The 24,020-nt window shown below is 36.8% G+C and overlaps 1 protein-coding gene across 1 annotated transcript in view; it reads right to left on the bottom strand.

The window, feature by feature from the left end:
* Positions 1-24,020, bottom strand: part of LOC130447810 (dynein axonemal heavy chain 5) — a 97,097-nt gene that overhangs the window by 59,854 nt on the left and 13,223 nt on the right. Inside the window, exons 4-18 of the mRNA XM_056784836.1 lie at positions 20,999-21,188; positions 20,744-20,947; positions 20,448-20,692; positions 20,146-20,253; positions 19,765-20,089; positions 16,446-16,669; positions 16,102-16,249; positions 15,656-15,837; positions 13,492-13,698; positions 13,157-13,353; positions 12,825-13,093; positions 4,207-4,450; positions 3,988-4,141; positions 588-875; positions 42-283 (exon numbers count right to left, since the gene is read on the bottom strand). Coding sequence (XP_056640814.1) covers positions 42-283; positions 588-875; positions 3,988-4,141; positions 4,207-4,450; positions 12,825-13,093; positions 13,157-13,353; positions 13,492-13,698; positions 15,656-15,837; positions 16,102-16,249; positions 16,446-16,669; positions 19,765-20,089; positions 20,146-20,253; positions 20,448-20,692; positions 20,744-20,947; positions 20,999-21,188 — 3,227 coding nt within the window. The remainder of the gene's footprint in view (positions 1-41; positions 284-587; positions 876-3,987; positions 4,142-4,206; positions 4,451-12,824; positions 13,094-13,156; positions 13,354-13,491; positions 13,699-15,655; positions 15,838-16,101; positions 16,250-16,445; positions 16,670-19,764; positions 20,090-20,145; positions 20,254-20,447; positions 20,693-20,743; positions 20,948-20,998; positions 21,189-24,020) is intronic.

The following is a 24,020-nucleotide window of genomic DNA, read 5'->3' as shown; positions in this document are numbered from 1 at the left end:
AACTAAATCGAATCGTTTTTATCAAAATAACGATGAATTACCTGTGCGTGCAAGATTTTATTTCTGTTAAAAGACCGAATTTGAGATTTTCCGTGGAAATAGCTAAGCAATTAGCTATAACGAACGTATCCGGTTCCGTATCCAATCTTTCGGTTAATTCTTCGTGTTTTCTAAGCGACGTTTCGAATTCCGTTAAAACCGCCGTTAGCAATTCTCGTTGCGACTTTTCGTTCCTCCACAGAATATTGTAAACACGCCATCTAGCTATGAATTGTGTCACTTCCTGTATTATCAAATAGAAAATTTTTAAAAATTGACATTCCAGAAAAAAAAATCAATAGTTAGAAATAGAAATTGGCTTAATACAATAGATATTTTTTATTATAAGTAGAATCCGAGCTAGTACGGACCTGCTGTTAATTTACACCCCGTCGAGAGATTTTTTAGTTCTAAATTAAGCCGATTTTAACTTATTTTTTTATTTTTTTCGTTATTAAACACCAAATAATCGATTATTGAAGGTTTTAATGTAAGACGTAAATAAAAAACAGGACCGTACGCGCTCGAAAACTTCGAAATTATTTTACCTGTTTCATATCTTGCGTACAAGTTGACAATAAAGATAAAGTTTTGATGACTTCCTTGTTTTCCATGACTAGATTATAGAAATTCCTCTGCTGTAAAGGAATGGTGGGTTTTTCTTCGGTGAGTAAACGGTATAATTTTCTTCTTCTATTCTTGACGTTTTCTTCTTTTCCTTTTATCGATGTTTTGTTGGTAGCCTTTTGATCATAACGTGAACGATTGACTATATCCATTAGACTAGATTTCGGACCAGCAATTTTTGTCCATGCTGATTTCTTCGGGGTGTTTGCCTTTTATGTATATACAAAGCCGCATGCCCCGGTACGTATTTTTTACAGTAATGTGAGGTTATGTTTTCGGAAGCAGTAGAATGTGAGGTTATGTGATATGAGTGATGTATTTTAACATTAGATTTTATACAGTGGTGTGAGTGAGTGAGTTTAGTGGTATGAAAAAAAAATATTATTAATATTAATACTAAATCAACTATTGATATATATATATATATATATATATATATATATATATATATATATATATATATATATATATATATGTATAATACAGGGTTATCAATATTTACAAACAGTTTCTAATTGATACAAAGTGTCGTTTGGATCTGTTTAACTGCCTCTAGGTCAATTCGAGGACTATCCTTTTATATTATCGAATTATTTATAAAAATGAATAACCCTGTATTTATTTTTTCGAAAAGTGGACAAAAATAATTATAGAAATAAAGAAACCTGCACTGATTTTGAGTCAAATGCAATTTAGTTGTGCGGAAATTCGCTAATAGATTAATATTAGTACAGTCGATATATAGTACAGTGAATGAGGCAAATAATATTCATAAAAACGTCGAGTATTAATTGAACGTTAATTTTTAAGAGGAAAAAACAATAGAAGAAATCGAGGAATAGTTAATCTGAATATATCTAGTAATAATCTTATATATTAAAAAAATTGATGATTTCCATTCAGAGTCCGTTCTGGCGTTCTACCCAACCGATTTGCTTAATTTTTTTTTTGTTCAATGAAAGGTATTGATGCAAATATCAGCCATCAACCATCGGATTTCATCTAATTTTCACCATTCTCAAGTTATACTCAAATGCGATTTCCCCCTCTACATTACTTATGGGAGTTTTTCACATACACACTTTCTATCCTCAATATCTCTCAGGTTCTATTCAAGATAGAGACTTCGTTTTGATTCAAAAACACTCGTTGAAACACCTTCTTTCTTTTGAGTTTTTGAACACTCAAATCGGTTGAGTTGGAGAGGAGCTTAGCGCGGACATTCGATGTGGAGTTATGGATTTTTGTAGGTTTTTTGGCAATTTTTCTATATTCAATGATCTATATCTCAGGTTCTGATATAGCTACAGAGTTCGTTTTGGTTCAAGAACACTCGTTGAAATATCTTCTTTCTTTTGAGTTTTTGAACACTCAAATCGGTTGAGTTGGAGAGGAGCTTAGCGCGGACATTCGATGTGGAGTTATGGATTTTTGTAGATTTTTTGGCAATTTTTCTATATTCAATGATCTATATCTCAGGTTCTGATATAGCTACAGAGTTTGTTTTAGTTTGAAAACACTCGTTGAAATATTTTCTTTCTTTTGAGTTTTTGAACACTCAAATCGGTTGAGTTGGAGAGGAGCTAAGCGCGGACATTCGATGTGGAGTTATGGATTTTTGTAAATTTTTTGGCAATTTTTCTACATTCAAAAATCTATATCTCAGGTTCTGATATAGCTACAGAGTTCGTTTTAGTTCGAGAACACTCGTTGAAATATTTTCTTTCTTTTGAGTTTTTGAACACTCAAATCGGTTGAGTTGGAGAGGAGCTTAGCGCGGACATTCGATGTGGAGTTATGGATTTTTGTAAATTTTTTGGCAATTTTTCTACATTCAAAAATCTATATCTCAGGTTCTGATATAGCTACAGAGTTCGTTTTGGTTCAAGAACACTCGTTGAAATATCTTCTTTCTTTTGAGTTTTTGAACACTCAAATCGGTTGAGTTGGAGAGGAGCTAAGCGCGGACATTCGATGTGGAGTTATGGATTTTTGTAGATTTTTTGGCAATTTTTCTATATTCAATGATCTATATCTCAGGTTCTGATATAGCTACAGAGTTCGTTTTAGTTTTAAAACACTCGTTGAAATATTTTCTTTCTTTTAAGTTTTTGAACACTCAAATCGGTTGAGTTGGAGAGGAGCTAAGCGCGGACATTCGATGTGGAGTTATGGATTTTTGTAGATTTTTTGGCAATTTTTCTATATTCAATGATCTATATCTCAGGTTCTGATATAGCTACAGAGTTCGTTTTAGTTCGAGAACACTCGTTAAAATATCTTCTTTCTTTTGAGTTTTTGAACACTCAAATCGGTTGAGTTGGAGAGGAGCTAAGCGCGGACATTCGATGTGGAGTTATGGATTTTTGTAGATTTTTTGGCAATTTTTCTACATTCAATGATCTATATCTCAGGTTCTGATATAGCTACAGAGTTCGTTTTGGTTCAAGAACACTCGTTGAAATATCTTCTTTCTTTTGAGTTTTTGAACACTCAAATCGGTTGAGTTGGAGAGGAGCTAAGCGCGGACATTCGATGTGGAATTATGGATTTTTGTAGGTTTTTGGCAATTTTTCTACATTCAAGGTTCTAATATAGCTGCAGAGTTCGTTCTTTTCTATTATAATGATTTCTGATACTTATTTAATGGATTCGATGCGAGCGAAGCCGCGGGTATAAGCTAGTATACCTTTAAAAACTTCATCACAAATATATTTCTTTGAAGTTACGATTTAAGGCTTTAAAATGAACTAATACACTACATAAATAAAAATAAAATAATCAGGCCAATCATAAAACAATATTTCTACCAACATATAGTCACGAAACATACGAAAAGAATAAAATAATCGAATTATATACAAGACGAACATAAGGAATCATATTTTCATATTTACAAAAGTTGATTCGCATCAGAACAATCGCCTATTTAGTATAACCTCCAATTAGAGACAGTTACATCTTAGTATCAAACTAGAACGCACAGAGCCAAGCGGGGTGATTAAATAGTTGCGTTTAAAAAACTTTAACGATGTGCAGTTCGATATGACGTAGTTAAAAGGTAATATGGTGAGTTAAAACACGCGGAAACGTAAAAATATAAACAAAAATACGTAATTAAGAGATGAGTCATCGTTAAAAATACCAAATTAGGTAAAAAAATCACTTTTGAACACCCGCAATACTTCAAATGAGTCAGAAACGAAGTTGAAGGATCAGAAATTATATTTTCTTGTTTGTTTGTTGTTTCTGATCTCACTTTTTTGATATTTCCTTATGTTCGTACTGATTTTTTTCATAAAAAATCAATTTGGTACACACCTGTCCCGGTCCTAAAGCCCATTGCCCCACTCCCTTCGCTACCGAAGTGACAGTTTTTCCAACCGATACTAAAATATCCTGGACCTCGTCCAAATTTGGTTTGATCGCCACTTTCGGTATCAAAAGTATCGAATTCAATTTAAAAACTGCCGTTCTTTCATTTTTATCTGTACAGAAACATTTTTATCGATCCGACGATAATTTCCAATCGAATTTTACTCACGTTCCATGGAAAATCGTTTTCTTAACGTATCTAAGGACGTTCTAGTGACTTTAACTAGTACATCTATGATTTTTCTACTGTAGTATCTTCTCATTTCGCCTAGTGCTCCTTTTACTATATCGTGGACGGATTTGTTGACGTTTCCTCCAATAAGTATATGGGGTTTTTCGAAACAATCCCAAACTAACGACCAATCGGATGGTTGCTGACTAGAGCTGACATCTGTATGTTTTTCTTCATCTACACATATACCAACAACGATTGGTTTAATCGAAAAAACGCGGTATCGATAACTAAATATTGTCAACACCCTTTATCAGAGTAACCACCCAACAATCCAGACACGAATCGTAGAGATTTGCGGGGGAAATCACAAACAGAAACAACTAGATTTTGAACTGTTATCTGCAGACACATTTTTAACAATCGAACTACCATAATCCAAGTGGAATATTAAAAATTTTTAATCAACTTTATGAAAAAAAGTTGAAGATCTAGAGGAGGAATAATCCTAGAGCTCATACTCCAGATCCAAGGCTGTCAACGTACGTTATAAAAGCTGTTGATAGTTTCCAAGCAAATTTGAAACTTTTGCTGAATCAAAAGCTGGTTTGAGTAATTTTGTAGAAATGGAGCTTAAGAACAACTAGATTTCGACCTGCAGGTTGAAAGACTCGTTCTTAGTTCCAGGTCCAGCTTGCAGACTGTAAGCATGAGATTTTATTGAAGCTCCAGTTAATTCCCAAGTAATTGGTGGTAGTTTCGTCACCTCGAAGCTACCATCTGCTCAAGTTATTATTTTTGAACGGAAAGAACGACTAATTTGATAAGTTTGAAGCTGAAGCTGGTTTGAGTAACTCATATTTTCAAAGGACTGAGTAATTTTGTAGAAATGGAGCTTACGAACAACTAGATTTCGACCTGCAGGTTGAAAGACTTGATCTTAGCTCCAGGTCCAGCTTGCAGACTGTAAGCATGAGATTTTATTGAAGCTCCAGTTAATTTCCAAGCACTTAGTGGTAGTTTTGTCATCTCGAAGCTACCAACAGCTCAAGCTATTGTTTTTGAACGAAAATAATGACTATTTAGACAAGTTTGAAGCTGACGCTGGTTTGAGTAACCTATTTGCTCAAGGGACTAAGTAATTTTGTAGAAATGGAGCTTACGAACAACTAGATTTCGACCTGCAGGTTGAAAGACTCGTTCTTAGCTCCAGGTCCAGCTTGCAGACTGTAAGCATGAGATTTTATTGAAGTTCCAGTTAATTCCCAAGTAATTGGTGGTAGTTTCGTCACCTCGAAGCTACCAACAGCTCAAGTTATTATTTTTGAACGGAAAGAATGACTAATTTGACAAGTTTGAAGCTGAAGCTGGTTGGAGTAACCTATTTGCTCAAAGGACTAAGTAATTTTGTAGAAATGGAGCTTACGAACAACTAGATTTCGACCTTCAGGTTGAAAGACTCGTTCTTAGCTCCAGGTCCAGCTTGCAGACTGTAAGCATGAGATTGAATTGAAGCTCCAGTTAATTCCCAAGTAATTGGTGGTAGTTTCGTCACCTCGAAGCTACCAACAGCTCAAGTTATTATTTTTGAACGGAAAGAATGACTAATTTGACAAGTTTGAAGCTGAAGCTGGTTGGAGTAACCTATTTGCTCAAAGGACTAAATAATTTTGTAGAAATGGAGCTTACGAACAACTAGATTTCGACCTGCAGGTTGAAAGACTCGTTCTTAGCTCCAGGTCCAGCTTGCAGACTGTAAGCATGAGATTGAATTGAAGCTCCAGTTAATTCCCAAGTAATTGGTGGTAGTTTCGTCACCTCGAAGCTACCAACAGCTCAAGTTATTATTTTTGAACGAAAAGAATGACTAATTTGACAAGTTTGAAGCTGAAGCTGGTTGGAGTAACCTATTTGCTCAAAGGACTAAGTAATTTTGTAGAAATGGAGCTTACGAACAACTAGATGTCGACCTGCAGGTTGAAAGACTCGTTCTTAGCTCCAGGTCCAGCTTGCAGACTGTAAGCATGAGATTTTATTGAAGCTCCAGTTAATTTCCAAGCACTTAGTGGTAGTTTTGTCATCTCGAAGCTACCAACAGCTCAAGCTATTGTTTTTGAACGAAAATAATGACTATTTAGACAAGTTTGAAGCTGACGCTGGTTTGAGTAACCTATTTGCTCAAAGGACTAAGTAATTTTGTAGAAATGGAGCTTACGAACAACTAGATTTCGACCTTCAGGTTGAAAGACTCGTTCTTAGCTCCAGGTCCATCTTGCAGACTGTAAGCATGTGATTTTATTGAAGCTCCAGTTAATTCCCAAGTAATTGGTGGTAGTTTCGTCACCTCGAAGCTACCAACAGCTCAAGTTATTATTTTTGAACGGAAAGAATGACTAATTTGACAAGTTTGAAGCTGAAGCTGGTTGGAGTAACCTATTTGCTCAAAGGACTAAGTAATTTTGTAGAAATGGAGCTTACGAACAACTAGATGTCGACCTGCAGGTTGAAAGACTCGTTCTTAGCTCCAGGTCCAGCTTGCAGACTGTAAGCATGAGATTTTATTGAAGCTCCAGTTAATTTCCAAGCACTTAGTGGTAGTTTTGTCATCTCGAAGCTACCAACAGCTCAAGCTATTGTTTTTGAACGAAAATAATGACTATTTAGACAAGTTTGAAGCTGACGCTGGTTTGAGTAACCTATTTGCTCAAAGGACTAAGTAATTTTGTAGAAATGGAGCTTACGAACAACTAGATTTCGACCTGCAGGTTGAAAGACTCGTTCTTAGCTCCAGGTCCAGCTTGCAGACTGTAAGCATGAGATTTTATTGAAGTTCCAGTTAATTCCCAAGTAATTGGTGGTAGTTTCGTCACCTCGAAGCTACCAACAGCTCAAGTTATTATTTTTGAACGGAAAGAATGACTAATTTGACAAGTTTGAAGCTGAAGCTGGTTGGAGTAACCTATTTGCTCAAAGGACTAAGTAATTTTGTAGAAATGGAGCTTACGAACAACTAGATTTCGACCTGCAGGTTGAAAGACTCGTTCTTAGCTCCAGGTCCAGCTTGCAGACTGTAAGCATGAGATTGAATTGAAGCTCCAGTTAATTCCCAAGTAATTGGTGGTAGTTTCGTCACCTCGAAGCTACCAACAGCTCAAGTTATTATTTTTGAACGGAAAGAATGACTAATTTGACAAGTTTGAAGCTGAAGCTGGTTGGAGTAACCTATTTGCTCAAAGGACTAAATAATTTTGTAGAAATGGAGCTTACGAACAACTAGATTTCGACCTGCAGGTTGAAAGACTCGTTCTTAGCTCCAGGTCCAGCTTGCAGACTGTAAGCATGAGATTGAATTGAAGCTCCAGTTAATTCCCAAGTAATTGGTGGTAGTTTCGTCACCTCGAAGCTACCAACAGCTCAAGTTATTATTTTTGAACGAAAAGAATGACTAATTTGACAAGTTTGAAGCTGAAGCTGGTTGGAGTAACCTATTTGCTCAAAGGACTAAGTAATTTTGTAGAAATGGAGCTTACGAACAACTAGATGTCGACCTGCAGGTTGAAAGACTCGTTCTTAGCTCCAGGTCCAGCTTGCAGACTGTAAGCATGAGATTTTATTGAAGCTCCAGTTAATTTCCAAGCACTTAGTGGTAGTTTTGTCATCTCGAAGCTACCAACAGCTCAAGCTATTGTTTTTGAACGAAAATAATGACAATTTAGACAAGTTTGAAGCTGACGCTGGTTTGAGTAACCTATTTGCTCAAAGGACTAAGTAATTTTGTAGAAATGGAGCTTACGAACAACTAGATTTCGACCTTCAGGTTGAAAGACTCGTTCTTAGCTCCAGGTCCATCTTGCAGACTGTAAGCATGTGATTTTATTGAAGCTCCAGTTAATTCCCAAGTAATTGGTGGTAGTTTCGTCACCTCGAAGCTACCAACAGCTCAAGTTATTATTTTTGAACGGAAAGAATGACTAATTTGACAAGTTTGAAGCTGAAGCTGGTTGGAGTAACCTATTTGCTCAAAGGACTAAGTAATTTTGTAGAAATGGAGCTTACGAACAACTAGATGTCGACCTGCAGGTTGAAAGACTCGTTCTTAGCTCCAGGTCCAGCTTGCAGACTGTAAGCATGAGATTTTATTGAAGCTCCAGTTAATTTCCAAGCACTTAGTGGTAGTTTTGTCATCTCGAAGCTACCAACAGCTCAAGCTATTGTTTTTGAACGAAAATAATGACTATTTAGACAAGTTTGAAGCTGACGCTGGTTTGAGTAACCTATTTGCTCAAAGGACTAAGTAATTTTGTAGAAATGGAGCTTACGAACAACTAGATTTCGACCTGCAGGTTGAAAGACTCGTTCTTAGCTCCAGGTCCAGCTTGCAGACTGTAAGCATGAGATTTTATTGAAGCTCCAGTTAATTCTCAAGTAATTGGTGGTAGTTTCGTCACCTCGAAGCTACCAACAGCTCAAGTTATTATTTTTGAACGAAAAGAATGACTAATTTGACAAGTTTGAAGCTGAAGCTGGTTGGAGTAATCTATTTGCTCAAAGGACTAAGTAATTTTGTAGAAATGGAGCTTACGAACAACTAGATTTCGACCTGCAGGTTGAAAGACTCGTTCTTAGCTCCAGGTCCACCTTGCAGACTGTAAGCATGAGATTTTATTGAAGCTCCAGTTAATTCTCAAGTAATTGGTGGTAGTTTCGTCACCTCGAAGCTACCAACAGCTCAAGTTATTATTTTTGAACGGAAAGAATGACTAATTTGACAAGTTTGAAGCTGAAGCTGGTTGGAGTAACCTATTTGCTCAAAGGACTAAGTAATTTTGTAGAAATGGAGCTTACGAACAACTAGATTTCGACCTGCAGGTTGAAAGACTCGTTCTTAGCTCCAGGTCCAGCTTGCAGACTGTAAGCATGAGATTTTATTGAAGCTCCAGTTAATTCTCAAGTAATTGGTGGTAGTTTCGTCACCTCGAAGCTACCAACAGCTCAAGTTATTATTTTTGAACGAAAAGAATGACTAATTTGACAAGTTTGAAGCTGAAGCTGGTTGGAGTAACCTATTTGCTCAAAGGACTAAGTAATTTTGTAGAAATGGAGCTTACGAACAACTAGATGTCGACCTGCAGGTTGAAAGACTCGTTCTTAGCTCCAGGTCCAGCTTGCAGACTGTAAGCATGAGATTTTATTGAAGCTCCAGTTAATTTCCAAGCACTTAGTGGTAGTTTTGTCATCTCGAAGCTACCAACAGCTCAAGCTATTGTTTTTGAACGAAAATAATGACTATTTAGACAAGTTTGAAGCTGACGCTGGTTTGAGTAACCTATTTGCTCAAAGGACTAAGTAATTTTGTAGAAATGGAGCTTACGAACAACTAGATTTCGACCTGCAGGTTGAAAGACTCGTTCTTAGCTCCAGGTCCAGCTTGCAGACTGTAAGCATGAGATTTTATTGAAGCTCCAGTTAATTCTCAAGTAATTGGTGGTAGTTTCGTCACCTCGAAGCTACCAACAGCTCAAGTTATTATTTTTGAACGAAAAGAATGACTAATTTGACAAGTTTGAAGCTGAAGCTGGTTGGAGTAACCTATTTGCTCAAAGGACTAAGTAATTTTGTAGAAATGGAGCTTACGAACAACTAGATGTCGACCTGCAGGTTGAAAGACTCGTTCTTAGCTCCAGGTCCAGCTTGCAGACTGTAAGCATGAGATTTTATTGAAGCTCCAGTTAATTTCCAAGCACTTAGTGGTAGTTTTGTCATCTCGAAGCTACCAACAGCTCAAGCTATTGTTTTTGAACGAAAATAATGACTATTTAGACAAGTTTGAAGCTGGCGCTGGTTTGAGTAACCTATTTGCTCAAAGGACTAAGTAATTTTGTAGAAATGGAGCTTACGAACAACTAGATTTCGACCTGCAGGTTGAAAGACTCGTTCTTAGCTCCAGGTCCAGCTTGCAGACTGTAAGCATGAGATTTTATTGAAGCTCCAGTTAATTCTCAAGTAATTGGTGGTAGTTTCGTCACCTCGAAGCTACCAACAGCTCAAGTTATTATTTTTGAACGGAAAGAATGACTAATTTGACAAGTTTGAAGCTGAAGCTGGTTGGAGTAACCTATTTGCTCAAAGGACTAAGTAATTTTGTAGAAATGGAGCTTACGAACAACTAGATGTCGACCTGCAGGTTGAAAGACTCGTTCTTAGCTCCAGGTCCAGCTTGCAGACTGTAAGCATGAGATTTTATTGAAGCTCCAGTTAATTCTCAAGTAATTGGTGGTAGTTTCGTCACCTCGAAGCTACCAACAGCTCAAGTTATTATTTTTGAACGGAAAGAATGACTAATTTGACAAGTTTGAAGCTGAAGCTGGTTGGAGTAACCTATTTGCTCAAAGGACTAAGTAATTTTGTAGAAATGGAGCTTACGAACAACTAGATGTCGACCTGCAGGTTGAAAGACTCGTTCTTAGCTCCAGGTCCAGCTTGCAGACTGTAAGCATGAGATTTTATTGAAGCTCCAGTTAATTTCCAAGCACTTAGTGGTAGTTTTGTCATCTCGAAGCTACCAACAGCTCAAGCTATTGTTTTTGAACGAAAATAATGACTATTTAGACAAGTTTGAAGCTGAAGCTGGTTGGAGTAACCTATTTGCTCAAAGGACTAAGTAATTTTGTAGAAATGGAGCTTACGAACAACTAGATGTCGACCTGCAGGTTGAAAGACTCGTTCTTAGCTCCAGGTCCAGCTTGCAGACTGTAAGCATGAGATTTTATTGAAGCTCCAGTTAATTCTCAAGTAATTGGTGGTAGTTTCGTCACCTCGAAGCTACCAACAGCTCAAGTTATTATTTTTGAACGGAAAGAATGACTAATTTGACAAGTTTGAAGCTGAAGCTGGTTGGAGTAACCTATTTGCTCAAAGGACTAAGTAATTTTGTAGAAATGGAGCTTACGAACAACTAGATGTCGACCTGCAGGTTGAAAGACTCGTTCTTAGCTCCAGGTCCAGCTTGCAGACTGTAAGCATGAGATTTTATTGAAGCTCCAGTTAATTTCCAAGCAGTTAGTGGTAGTTTTGTCATCTCGAAGCTACCAACAGCTCAAGCTATTGTTTTTGAACGAAAATAATGACTATTTAGACAAGTTTGAAGCTGGCGCTGGTTTGAGTAACCTATTTGCTCAAAGGACTAAGTAATTTTGTAGAAATGGAGCTTACGAACAACTAGATTTCGACCTGCAGGTTGAAAGACTCGTTCTTAGCTCCAGGTCCAGCTTGCAGACTGTAAGCATGAGATTTTATTGAAGCTCCAGTTAATTCTCAAGTAATTGGTGGTAGTTTCGTCACCTCGAAGCTACCAACAGCTCAAGTTATTATTTTTGTACGGAAAGAATGACTAATTTGACAAGTTTGAAGCTGAAGCTGGTTGGAGTAACCTATTTGCTCAAAGGACTAAGTAATTTTGTAGAAATGGAGCTTACGAACAACTAGATGTCGACCTGCAGGTTGAAAGACTCGTTCTTAGCTCCAGGTCCAGCTTGCAGACTGTAAGCATGAGATTTTATTGAAGCTCCAGTTAATTCTCAAGTAATTGGTGGTAGTTTCGTCACCTCGAAGCTACCAACAGCTCAAGTTATTATTTTTGAACGGAAAGAATGACTAATTTGACAAGTTTGAAGCTGAAGCTGGTTGGAGTAACCTATTTGCTCAAAGGACTAAGTAATTTTGTAGAAATGGAGCTTACGAACAACTAGATGTCGACCTGCAGGTTGAAAGACTCGTTCTTAGCTCCAGGTCCAGCTTGCAGACTGTAAGCATGAGATTTTATTGAAGCTCCAGTTAATTCTCAAGTAATTGGTGGTAGTTTCGTCACCTCGAAGCTACCAACAGCTCAAGTTATTATTTTTGAACGGAAAGAATGACTAATTTGACAAGTTTGAAGCTGAAGCTGGTTGGAGTAACCTATTTGCTCAAAGGACTAAGTAATTTTGTAGAAATGGAGCTTACGAACAACTAGATGTCGACCTGCAGGTTGAAAGACTCGTTCTTAGCTCCAGGTCCAGCTTGCAGACTGTAAGCATGAGATTTTATTGAAGCTCCAGTTAATTCTCAAGTAATTGGTGGTAGTTTTGTCATCTCGAAGCTACCAACAGCTCAAGCTATTGTTTTTGAACGAAAATAATGACTATTTAGACAAGTTTGAAGCTGACGCTGGTTTGAGTAACCTATTTGCTCAAAGGACTAAGTAATTTTGTAGAAATGGAGCTTACGGACAACTAAATTTCGACCTGCAGGTTGAAAGACTCGTTCTTAGCTCCAGGTCCATCTTGCAGACTGTAAGCATGTGATTTTATTGAAGCTCCATTTAATTCCCAAGCACTTAGTGGTAGTTTCGTCATCTCGAAGAATGACTATTTAGACAAGTTTGAAGCTGAAGCTGGTTTGAGTAACCTATTTGCTCAAAGGACTAGATTTCGACCTGCAGTTCAAGCTGGGAGACTTATTCTGAGTTTTATAAAAAAAACTAAAGTGACATTTAAAAAGGGCAGTTCCTTACTATCAAAGTGACATCTACTGAAGGTAATAATGTGTAAAACATGAAGTTTGACTAGTTTACCTTCGAACGCGAAGCTTTCTTCGTCTAAGCTGCATTGAGCATCGATATTGGCCCTTTTCACTAACGATAGTATCTCTTCAACGGCTTCCTCTACCATCAAACTTTTTTTATGTAGTTCTATGGCAGAATTTCTGCAAATAGTATCGATTTTGTTACAGAACATATCGACGGTCCACGGCTCTTCGCCGATATCCGGCAAAGCATAAAGTTGTATGACCTGCATGCTTTCCAATACTTGCAGGACTCTGTTTTCGTAGATATCGTGAACTCTGTCGGTCTAAAACAAAATAAACTCCAAAGATATCTAACAGATAAACAGACAATTTAGACACGTACTTACCAGTTCTTTGAAATTGCCGATCGCAATATTTCCTTTATCGATAAACTGTTGCCAATCGGGCGATACCCAATTGAGTTTGGTCAAACCGGGCTCGATTTTATGAGTTAATTTGATCAAATGCGGTAAAAATAGTGGCCTTACTTCTAATTTTACACTTTTAACGGCTTTTAAAAAGTCGTCGATCAAAAACTGCAAACGAAAATAAAACAAAAGGTTCCTCGACGATAAACTAATATATATAATGATGTATATCCTAACCGAAAACCAATAACACGCATAAATACCTGTATTAGTAGGTAAAATCAAAATATTCTGCTATAAACTTACTTGTAAAGAATCGATCACCAAATTAAAATGATCTTGTTTAGTATAAAGCGTCAAAGCAACCATCGGTATCGGTAATTTCATTTTGATCATTAAATCTGATTCTTTAATCAATAACGGTATAACCGGGTGGATATTGACTTTCAATTTTTGTTGATCTTGACAAATAGTCAAAAGGTTCCTCAGCAAACAAGGATCCACCTCGGATATCTGAAAATATTTCCTTTACAGGTCTCGCCATGTCTTATAAGGCCTAACCAATTTATTAATTTGAAGATTTTTCGTTAATCCCAGCTGGTAATTCAAAGTTTCCATACCAATTTTGAATGAGATAACCAAAAAAAATATGTTGAATCAATTGACCTAGGTAAGAACCATCTTCGAACCTCAATCGATTCCTGGATTCGTTAGGTTTAACAGACTGACGTCCCAGGATACCTACAGAAGATGGTAGCCTACGAATTCACCGATAGAATATTAAAAATACGTCACCTCGAAGCTACCAACTGCTCAAGTTATTGTTGTTGGACGAAAATAATGACTATTTAGACAAGTTTGAAGCTGAAGCTGGTTTGAGTAACTCATCTTTTCAAAGGACTAAGTAATTTTGTAGAAATGGAGCTTACGAACAACTAAATTTCGTCCTGCAGGTTGAAAGACTCGTTCTTAGCTCCAGGTCCAGCTTGCAGACTGTAAGCATGAGATTTTATTGAAGTTCCAGTTAATTCCCAAGTAATTGGTGGTAGTTTCGTCACCTCGAAGCTATCAACAGCTCAAGTTATTGTTTTTGAACGAAAATAATGACTATTTAGATAAGTTTGAAGCTGAAGCTGGTTCGAGTAACTCATCTCTTCAAAGGACTAAGTAATTTTGTAGAAATGGAGCTTACGAACAACTAAATTTCGTCCTGCAGGTTGAAAGACTCGTTCTTAGCTCCAGGTCCAGCTTGCAGACTGTAAGCATGAGATTTTATTGAAGTTCCAGTTAATTCCCAAGTAATTGGTGGTAGTTTCGTCACCTCGAAGCTACCAACTGCTCAAGTTATTGTTGTTGGACGAAAATAATGACTATTTAGACAAGTTTGAAGCTGAAGCTGGTTTGAGTAACTCATCTTTTCAAAGGACTAAGTAATTTTGTAGAAATAGAGCTTACGAACAACTAAATTTCGTCCTGCAGGTTGAAAGACTCGTTCTTAGCTCCAGGTCCAGCTTGCAGACTGTAAGCATGAGATTTAATTGAAGTTCCAGTTAATTCCCAAGTAATTGGTGGTAGTTTCGTCACCTCGAAGCTATCAACAGCTCAAGTTATTGTTTTTGAACGAAAATAATGACTATTTAGACAAGTTTGAAGCTGAAGCTGGTTTGAGTAACTCATCTTTTCAAAGGACTAAGTAATTTTGTAGAAATGGAGCTTACGGACAACTAAATTTCGTCCTGCAGGTTGAAAGACTCCTTCTTAGCTCCAGGTCCAGCTTGCAGACTGTAAGCATGAGATTTTATTGAAGCTCCAGTTAATTCCCAAGTAATTGGTGGTAGTTTCGTCACCTCGAAGCTACCATCTGCTCAAGTTATTATTTTTGAACGAAAATAATGACTAATTTGATAAGTTTGAAGCTGAAGCTGGTTTGAGTAACCTATTTCCTTTACAGGTCTCGCCATGTCTTATAAGGCCTAACCAATTTATTAATTCAAAGTTTCCATACCAATTTTGAATGAGATAACCAAAGAAAATCTGTTGAATCAATTGACCTAGGTAAGAACCATCTTCGAACCTCAATCGATTCCTGGATTCGTTAGGTTTAACAGACTGACGTCCCAGGATACCTACAGAAGATGGTAGCCTACGAATTCACCGTTAGAATATTAAAAATACGACACAGAAAGACCCCAAGGAGGACAAAGTTACTGGAGGGGTACCACAAGGCTCGGTGCTAGGTACTTTGTTGTAGAATAGAGCGACGAACCTCGTAGCAATTCCTAGAGGAAAATAACTTTCGATACGATTTCTTAGAAGATCTGTACATGGAGGACGCTTGCTCAGTCGCACCTGGGGAACTGCACTTGGAGGAGAAATACGCTGGAGGTTATAACATTGAATAACATACAACGTACGTTTCGAGATGTTTTAGTTTAACAAGTTTATAAAAGAAAAAATTGTTCATACTGACGTGTTGATTCATCCACAGAGCCACCATATCAGTTTCGAACGTCTTCAACATAGTTTCTGCTATCCTGTGTTTTTTGGATAATTCCACGGTAGCCGGAAGATTTTTTAATATGTGATGTGTCGTTACACTAGTTAAAAGTTCTTCTAAATGGGAAACTAGAGCTCTAGACCATTTTATCCTGCCTGTAATGGAATTTTCAATTAAAACTAACTAATAACATTCGTTTTGTTTAAAGAAATATTCCAAATCGTTCCATTTTTAGTAAATTGGTTACTTTGTAATGATTCCTTCATTTTTTTAAAGCCTCGTATATTTTATACAGAATCTCTGTGAAAAAGAAGAAGAGTGCGTTCGAAAAACAGTGTGTAAAGTCGAATTATCAAAAACGCGTTCGAAAAAGTCGAATTTTGCGTTAGTTTTACAAAATTATCAAAAATTGTATTTACCGGCAATCGGCGGAAACAAATTCGAAATGGGAGGATCATCTTTTTGTTTTTTATACATTTTCACTATCCTTTCCACTTCCTTTTCGCAATATTTCAATATCCTCTCGTATTTTTCCTCCATTTTGACCAAAGGAATTTTTTCACTGACCTATATTTGAAAATATCAATAAAAAAAATTATTTCCATCACTAATTTTAGACAATAACGAATTACATTGTACTGATGAGACCTAAATTCGCAAATAATAGTCCACTAGGACTGTAACTTGATTTTTATTTTCGAAATTTTCGTTGTTTTCAAAGTAGAACTTTTTCTTTTTGATTAACCTTGGTAAATTTACGAACCTTTTCGAATCTGGTCAAAAAACGTATGCCTTGTGGCGTTTCCCAAACGCTATCGAAATTTTTTTCGATCGATTCCGCTACGCCCCGCCTTAATTGTTCGGTATTCGTCAAAAACATTTCGAAATCCGATTCGAATTCGTTGTTTCGATGATCTAAATAATCGTACGTTTTATTCGTGACGATTTGTTTGATCTCCCCGAATTTTTGGATGGCTTCCTCTAAAGCTACAAATTAAAAACGAAGTTTCAAAATTTGAAATTCGAAATTGTATAAATCGATTAATTACGAGGGTTGCTACTAAAGTTTCGAAATAATCAAATGAATCAAATATTCGTAACGTGTTGAATTATTTTCGATTTAAAGGAATAAAAAGGAGTCATCAGGTGTACTGTACGAGGGATGGTTCATAAATTCGATGTTTTGACCGTTCGAAAACGTTTTTGTTCGAACACATCACCAAAAGTCGTTGGACGTTTCAAATATCTTCCATTTTAACTTTCAGTCTGAATATATTTCGTACAAATAACAAATTGAAACAATTAGAAATGAATCCTTGGATTTAGTCTCGGAAATATTGAAGTTCTTATACAATCGAATCAGAAATATCGAAAAATCGAAATGTTTTCAATCCGAAAGCGATATTTCGGATAATCGATTGTTTAAATCGATTTATTAGGGTTTAAAAGTGCGCTCGATTCAAAGGAAATATATCGATTACCACATTTTTTATCCAAAAACCGAACGGTTACTTGAATAAACGTTTTATCCTTGGATTTAGTCTCGGAAATATTGAAGTTCTTATACAATCGAATCAGAAATATCGAAAAATCGAAATGTTTTCAATCCGAAAGCGATATTTCGGATAATCGATTGTTTAAATCGATTTATTAGGGTTTAAAAGTGCGCTCGATTCAAAGGAAATATATCGATTACCACATTTTTTATCCAAAAACCGAACGGTTACTTGAATAAACGTTTTATCCTTGGATTTAGTCTCGGAAATATTGAAGTTCTTATACAATCGAATCAGAAATATCGAAAAATCGAAATATTTTCAATCCGAAAGCGATTTTTCGGATAATCGATGGTTAAATCGATTTATTAGGGTTTAAAAGTGCGCTCGATTCAAAGGAAATATATCAATTACCACATTTTTTATCCAAAAACCGAACGGTTACGTGAATAAACGTTTTATCCTTGGATTTAGCCTCGGAAATATCAAAGTTTTTATACAAGCTAGTCAGAAATGTCAAAAAATCGAAATGTTTTTAATCCGAAAGCGATTTTCCGGATAATCGATGGTTAAATCGATTTATTAGGGTTTAAAAGTGCGCTCGATTCAAAGGAAATAAATCGATTACCACATTTTTTATCCAAAAACCGAACGGTTACTTGAATAAACGTTTTATCCTCGGATTTAGCCTCGGAAATATCAAAGTTTTTATACAAGCTAGTCAGAAATGTCAAAAAATCGAAATGTTTTTAATCCGAAAGCGATTTTCCGGATAATCGATGGTTAAATCGATTTATTAGGGTTTAAAAGTGCGCTCGATTCAAGGATAATAGATCGATTACCACATTTTTTATCCAAAAACCGAACGGTTACTTGAATAAACGTTTTATCCTTGGATTTAGCCTCGGAAATATCAAAGTTTTTATACAAGCTAGTCAGAAATGTCAAAAAATCGAAATGTTTTTAATCCGAAAGCGATTTTCCGGATAATCGATGGTTAAATCGATTTATTAGGGTTTAAAAGTGCGCTCGATTCAAAGGAAATAAATCGATTACCACATTTTTTATCCAAAAACCGAACGGTTACTTGAATAAACGTTTTATCCTCGGATTTAGCCTCGGAAATATCAAAGTTTTTATACAAGCTAGTCAGAAATGTCAAAAAATCGAAATGTTTTTAATCCGAAAGCGATTTTCCGGATAATCGATGGTTAAATCGATTTATTAGGGTTTAAAAGTGCGCTCGATTCAAAGGAAATAAATCGATTACCACATTTTTTATCCAAAAACCGAACGGTTACTTGAATAAACGTTTTATCCTCGGATTTAGCCTCGGAAATATCAAAGTTTTTATACAAGCTAGTCAGAAATGTCAAAAAATCGAAATGTTTTTAATCCGAAAGCGATTTTCCGGATAATCGATGGTTAAATCGATTTATTAGGGTTTAAAAGTGCGCTCGATTCAAAGGAAATAAATCGATTACCACATTTTTTATCCAAAAACCGAACGGTTACTTGAATAAACGTTTTATCCTCGGATTTAGCCTCGGAAATATTGAAGTTCTTATACAATCGAATCAGAAATATCGAAAAATCGAAATATTTTCAATCCGAAAGCGATTTTTCGGATAATCGATGGTTAAATCGATTTATTAGGGTTTAAAAGTGCGCTCGATTCAAAGGAAATATATCAATTACCACATTTTTTATCCAAAAACCGAACGGTTACTTGAATAAACGTTTTATCCTCGGATTTAGCCTCGGAAATATTGAAGTTCTTATACAATCGAATCAGAAATATCGAAAAATCGAAATATTTTCAATCCGAAAGCGATTTTTCGGATAATCGATGGTTAAATCGATTTATTAGGGTTTAAAAGTGCGCTCGATTCAAAGGAAATATATCAATTACCACATTTTTTATCCAAAAACCGAACGGTTACTTGAATAAACGTTTTATCCTTGGATTTAGCCTCGGAAATATCAAAGTTTTTATACAAGCTAGTCAGAAATGTCAAAAAATCGAAATGTTTTTAATCCGAAAGCGATTTTCCGGATAATCGATGGTTAAATCGATTTATTAGGGTTTAAAAGTGCGCTCGATTCAAAGGAAATAAATCGATTACCACATTTTTTATCCAAAAACCGAACGGTTACTTGAATAAACGTTTTATCCTCGGATTTAGCCTCGGAAATATCAAAGTTTTTATACAAGCTAGTCAGAAATGTCAAAAAATCGAAATGTTTTTAATCCGAAAGCGATTTTCCGGATAATCGATGGTTAAATCGATTTATTAGGGTTTAAAAGTGCGCTCGATTCAAAGGAAATAAATCGATTACCACATTTTTTATCCAAAAACCGAACGGTTACTTGAATAAACGTTTTATCCTCGGATTTAGCCTCGGAAATATCAAAGTTTTTATACAAGCTAGTCAGAAATGTCAAAAAATCGAAATGTTTTCAATCCGAAAGCGATTTTCCGGATAATCGATGGTTAAATCGATTTATTAGGGTTTACAAGTGCGCTCGATTCAAGAGAAATAAATTCAAAAAATTACCTTCTATTTTTTTTTACTATACTTTACCGTCTCCTAAGAGCAGTCCTTCCATTCTGCGTTGAAACAAGCCGCTGTAATCATCAATAAGATCGAACATGGCGATTATTTTCATCAATCTTCTACAGAAAGCGTCGAATTTTCCGAAAACGTAGTTTTCCGAAAAATTGAATTGTCGTTGTTCAGGTATAAACGACTGCGCTTTGACGATATCGTAAGTTTTCCTATAAACTCTATTCAAAATAATGCACTGCGTGAGTTTTTCCTTCATAAGACACCTTTCCTGCGACCAGATACTTTCCTGTCCTCTACAGGTTATATAATCCTTACAAGTTTCGATCATCTGATTGGTTATCTTCAAGAAATAAACAATTTGGACAATCGCCCATCATCGACAGAAATAAAACTTACTTTGACCATTAGAGCAGATGTTCTTTCGGACGTATTATAAAATTGCGAAACGCTGTGTATCAAGCGAACCGTTTGTAGTAACCCCATAATGGAAGATTGCATTTTCACCTGAAATTTCACAAAATCCAGTTTTCCCGACGAACAAAAATTAATATTTCAATGACGCTCCGTTTTTCAACTTCCCGGAATGTACCAAGAAGATTCTGGTGGAAAAATTGGACGTAATTGAATTGGATTAGACATTCCGCGTAGGACAAACATCTCGATATTTAGGAAACAGATGAAATAGTCGTCGTACTTACCGGATCATCCAAATACAAGGAGTGACATTTCGTTTCTAGAGCTTGTATAAACTTGGCGTTATCTTTGGCTTCGTTATAACAAAAAGTAATTTTTTTATCGGTTTCTTTCCATTCTTTCAAAATTTTCGCGTGCGCCAACTTCAAACACAATATCGTCATCTGTACTTCGGAAGTATTTACTTGATTAACGATTTGAGAAAACTGCGCTCCCCTTTTTTTCCAATATTCCAATTCGTCTTGAGGTCCTGGAAACTTTTTTCGATCAAAAAAGAAAATTAATTGAATCAATTTTAAACCTGAGGAATCGTTTTCTCGTCTAATCTGTTCGCTTTCCTTTAAAATTTCGTCCAATCGCTTAATCCATCCCTTGACTCGATTTTCCAACTGTTGTATCTGATCCGGATGTTTCGCCATTTCTTTTACGTCGTCGGCGTCGAGATGCGCCGTTATAACTTTACCGTCGTCGAATAAATTGCCGCTGCCGCACACTTCTTCGCAAACTAGAAAAATCTCGTTGAAATTTGATTGGAGAAAGTTTCGAAGCTATTCACCTTTTAGAACGCTACAAAAAGATCTCAAATTCGGCAGCAGATTATTTTTTACCATTGGACAGGAAGCGGCGTCGTCTTCGCAATCTAAACTGGGGTGGGCTAACGCCTCCATGAAAACGAATTCGATGATTCTTTGGATGCTGGTTACCAAACCGACGTGCTTCGAATCGATTATACCCACAAACAAGTCCTGAAACATACTAATTTTTAGCACACTTCGTTTTAGTTAAAAAGCAAACGCTCGAGTGGTTCGATAAGTCTTTGGATGGATATCGATGTTGATTCTGGAGATTTTATCGTTTTAGAAAGAAGTCTCTAGGTCGAATATCGACCAAACATCATTTCAGAGACCTTTTATCTACGTCCTGAGCTTCTCCAGGATTCTGGTCAACTGTGGATACCTCTGGGATCTTGAACAGCTTCACAATCACAAACCACAAACCTCCATATGACTGGTATTAGACAAATCACCTTTTGGAAACCCTCTTCAGGAAGTTGTTTAGTACTATTAGTCCTGTATATGTATATGAGTGTCCCTGTTAAATTTTAGAAAGATGTGCTCCAAAGAAAGAAGTCTTCAGGAGCAGTCTGTGTTGATGTCCCACGGGAAGATGTTGCAAATATTGCTCTAGGTCGAATATCGGCCAAACATCATTTCTGAGACTTTTTATCTACGTCCTGAGCTTCTCCAGGATTCTGGTCAACTGTGGATACCTCTGGGATCTTGAACAGCTTCACAATCACAAACCACAAACCTCCATATGACTGGTATTAGACAAATCACCTTTTGGAAACCCTCTTCAGGAAGTTGTTTACTACTATTAGTCCTGTATATGTATATGAGTGTCCCTGTTAAATTTTAGAAAGATGTGCTCCAAAGAAAGAAGTCTTCAGGAGCAGTCTGTGTTGATGTCCCACGGGAAGATGTTGCAAATATTGCTCTAGGTCGAATATCGGCCAAACATCATTTCTGAGACTTTTTATCTACGTCCTGAGCTTCTCCAGGATTCTGGTCAACTGTGGATAGCTCTGGGGTCTCGGACAGCTTCACAATCACAAACCATAAACCTCCATTTGACTGGTATTAGACAAATCACCTTTTGGAAACCCTCTTCAGGAAGTTGTTCACTACTATTAGTCCTGTATATGTATATGAGTGTCCCTGTTAAATTTTAGAAAGATGTGCTCCAAAGAAAGAAGTCTTCAGGAGCAGTCTGTGTTGATGTCCCACGGGAAGATGTTGCAAATATTGATCTAGGTCGAATATCGGCCAAACATCATTTAGGAGACTTTTTATCTACGTCCTGAGCTTCTCCAGGATTCTGGTCAACTGTGGATACCTCTGGGATCTTGAACAGCTTCACAATCACAAACCATAAACCTCCATTTGACTGGTATTAGACAAATCACCTTTTGGAAACCCTCTTCAGGAAGTTGTTTACTACTATTAGTCCTGTATATGTATATGAGTGTCCCTGTTAAATTTTAGAAAGATGTGCTCCAAAGAAAGAAGTCTTCAGGAGCAGTCTGTGTTGATGTCCCACGGGAAGATGTTGCAAATATTGATCTAGGTCGAGTATCGGCCAAACATCATTTCAGAGACTTTTTATCTACGTCCTGAGCTTCTCCAGGATTCTGGTCAACTGTGGATAGCTCTGGGGTCTCGGACAGCTTCACAATCACAAACCATAAACCTCCATTTGACTGGTATTAGACAAATCACCTTTTGGAAACCCTCTTCAGGAAGTTGTTCACTACTATTAGTCCTGTATATGTATATGAGTGTCCCTGTTAAATTTTAGAAAGATGTGCTCCAAAGAAAGAAGTCTTCAGGAGCAGTCTGTGTTGATGTCCCACGGGAAGATGTTGCAAATATTGATCTAGGTCGAGTATCGGCCAAACATCATTTCAGAGACTTTTTATCTACGTCCTGAGCTTCTCCAAGATTCTGGTCAACTGTGGATAGCTCTGGGATCTTGAACAGCTTCACAATCACAAACCATAAACCTCCATTTGACTGGTATTAGACAAATCACCTTTTGGAAACCCTCTTCAGGAAGTTGTTCACTACTATTAGTCCTGTATATGTATATGAGTGTCCCTGTTAAATTTTAGAAAGATGTGCTCCAAAGAAAGAAGTCTTCAGGAGCAGTCTGTGTTGATGTCCCACGGGAAGATGTTGCAAATATTGCTCTAGGTCGAGTATCGGCCAAACATCATTTCAGAGACTTTTTATCTACGTCCTGAGCTTCTCCAGGATTCTGGTCAACTGTGGATACCTCTGGGATCTTGAACAGCTTCACAATCACAAACCATAAACCTCCATTTGACTGGTATTAGACAAATCACCTTTTGGAAACCCTCTTCAGGAAGTTGTTTACTACTATTAGTCCTCTATATGTATATGAGTGTCCCTGTTAAATTTTAGAAAGATGTGCTCCAAAGAAAGAAGTCTTCAGGAGCAGTCTGTGTTGATGTCCCACGGGAAGATGTTGCAAATATTGATCTAGGTCGAGTATCGGCCAAACATCATTTAGGAGACTTTTTATCTACGTCCTGAGCTTCTCCAGGATTCTGGTCAACTGTGGATACCTCTGGGATCTTGAACAGCTTCACAATCACAAACCATAAACCTCCATTTGACTGGTATTAGACAAATCACCTTTTGGAAACCCTCTTCAGGAAGTTGTTTACTACTATTAGTCCTGTATATGTATATGAGTGTCCCTGTTAAATTTTAGAAAGATGTGCTCCAAAGAAAGAAGTCTTCAGGAGCAGTCTGTGTTGATGTCCCACGGGAAGATGTTGCAAATATTGATCTAGGTCGAGTATCGGCCAAACATCATTTCAGAGACTTTTTATCTACGTCCTGAGCTTCTCCAGGATTCTGGTCAACTGTGGATAGCTCTGGGGTCTCGGACAGCTTCACAATCACAAACCATAAACCTCCATTTGACTGGTATTAGACAAATCACCTTTTGGAAACCCTCTTCAGGAAGTTGTTCACTACTATTAGTCCTGT

The sequence above is a fragment of the Diorhabda sublineata genome, chromosome 8 (genome assembly GCF_026230105.1).
Source record: "Diorhabda sublineata isolate icDioSubl1.1 chromosome 8, icDioSubl1.1, whole genome shotgun sequence".
Lineage (NCBI taxonomy): Eukaryota > Metazoa > Arthropoda > Insecta > Coleoptera > Chrysomelidae > Diorhabda > Diorhabda sublineata.
The sequence above is the reverse complement of the archived record's forward strand: the minus strand, read 5'-3'. Positions and strand labels throughout refer to the sequence as shown.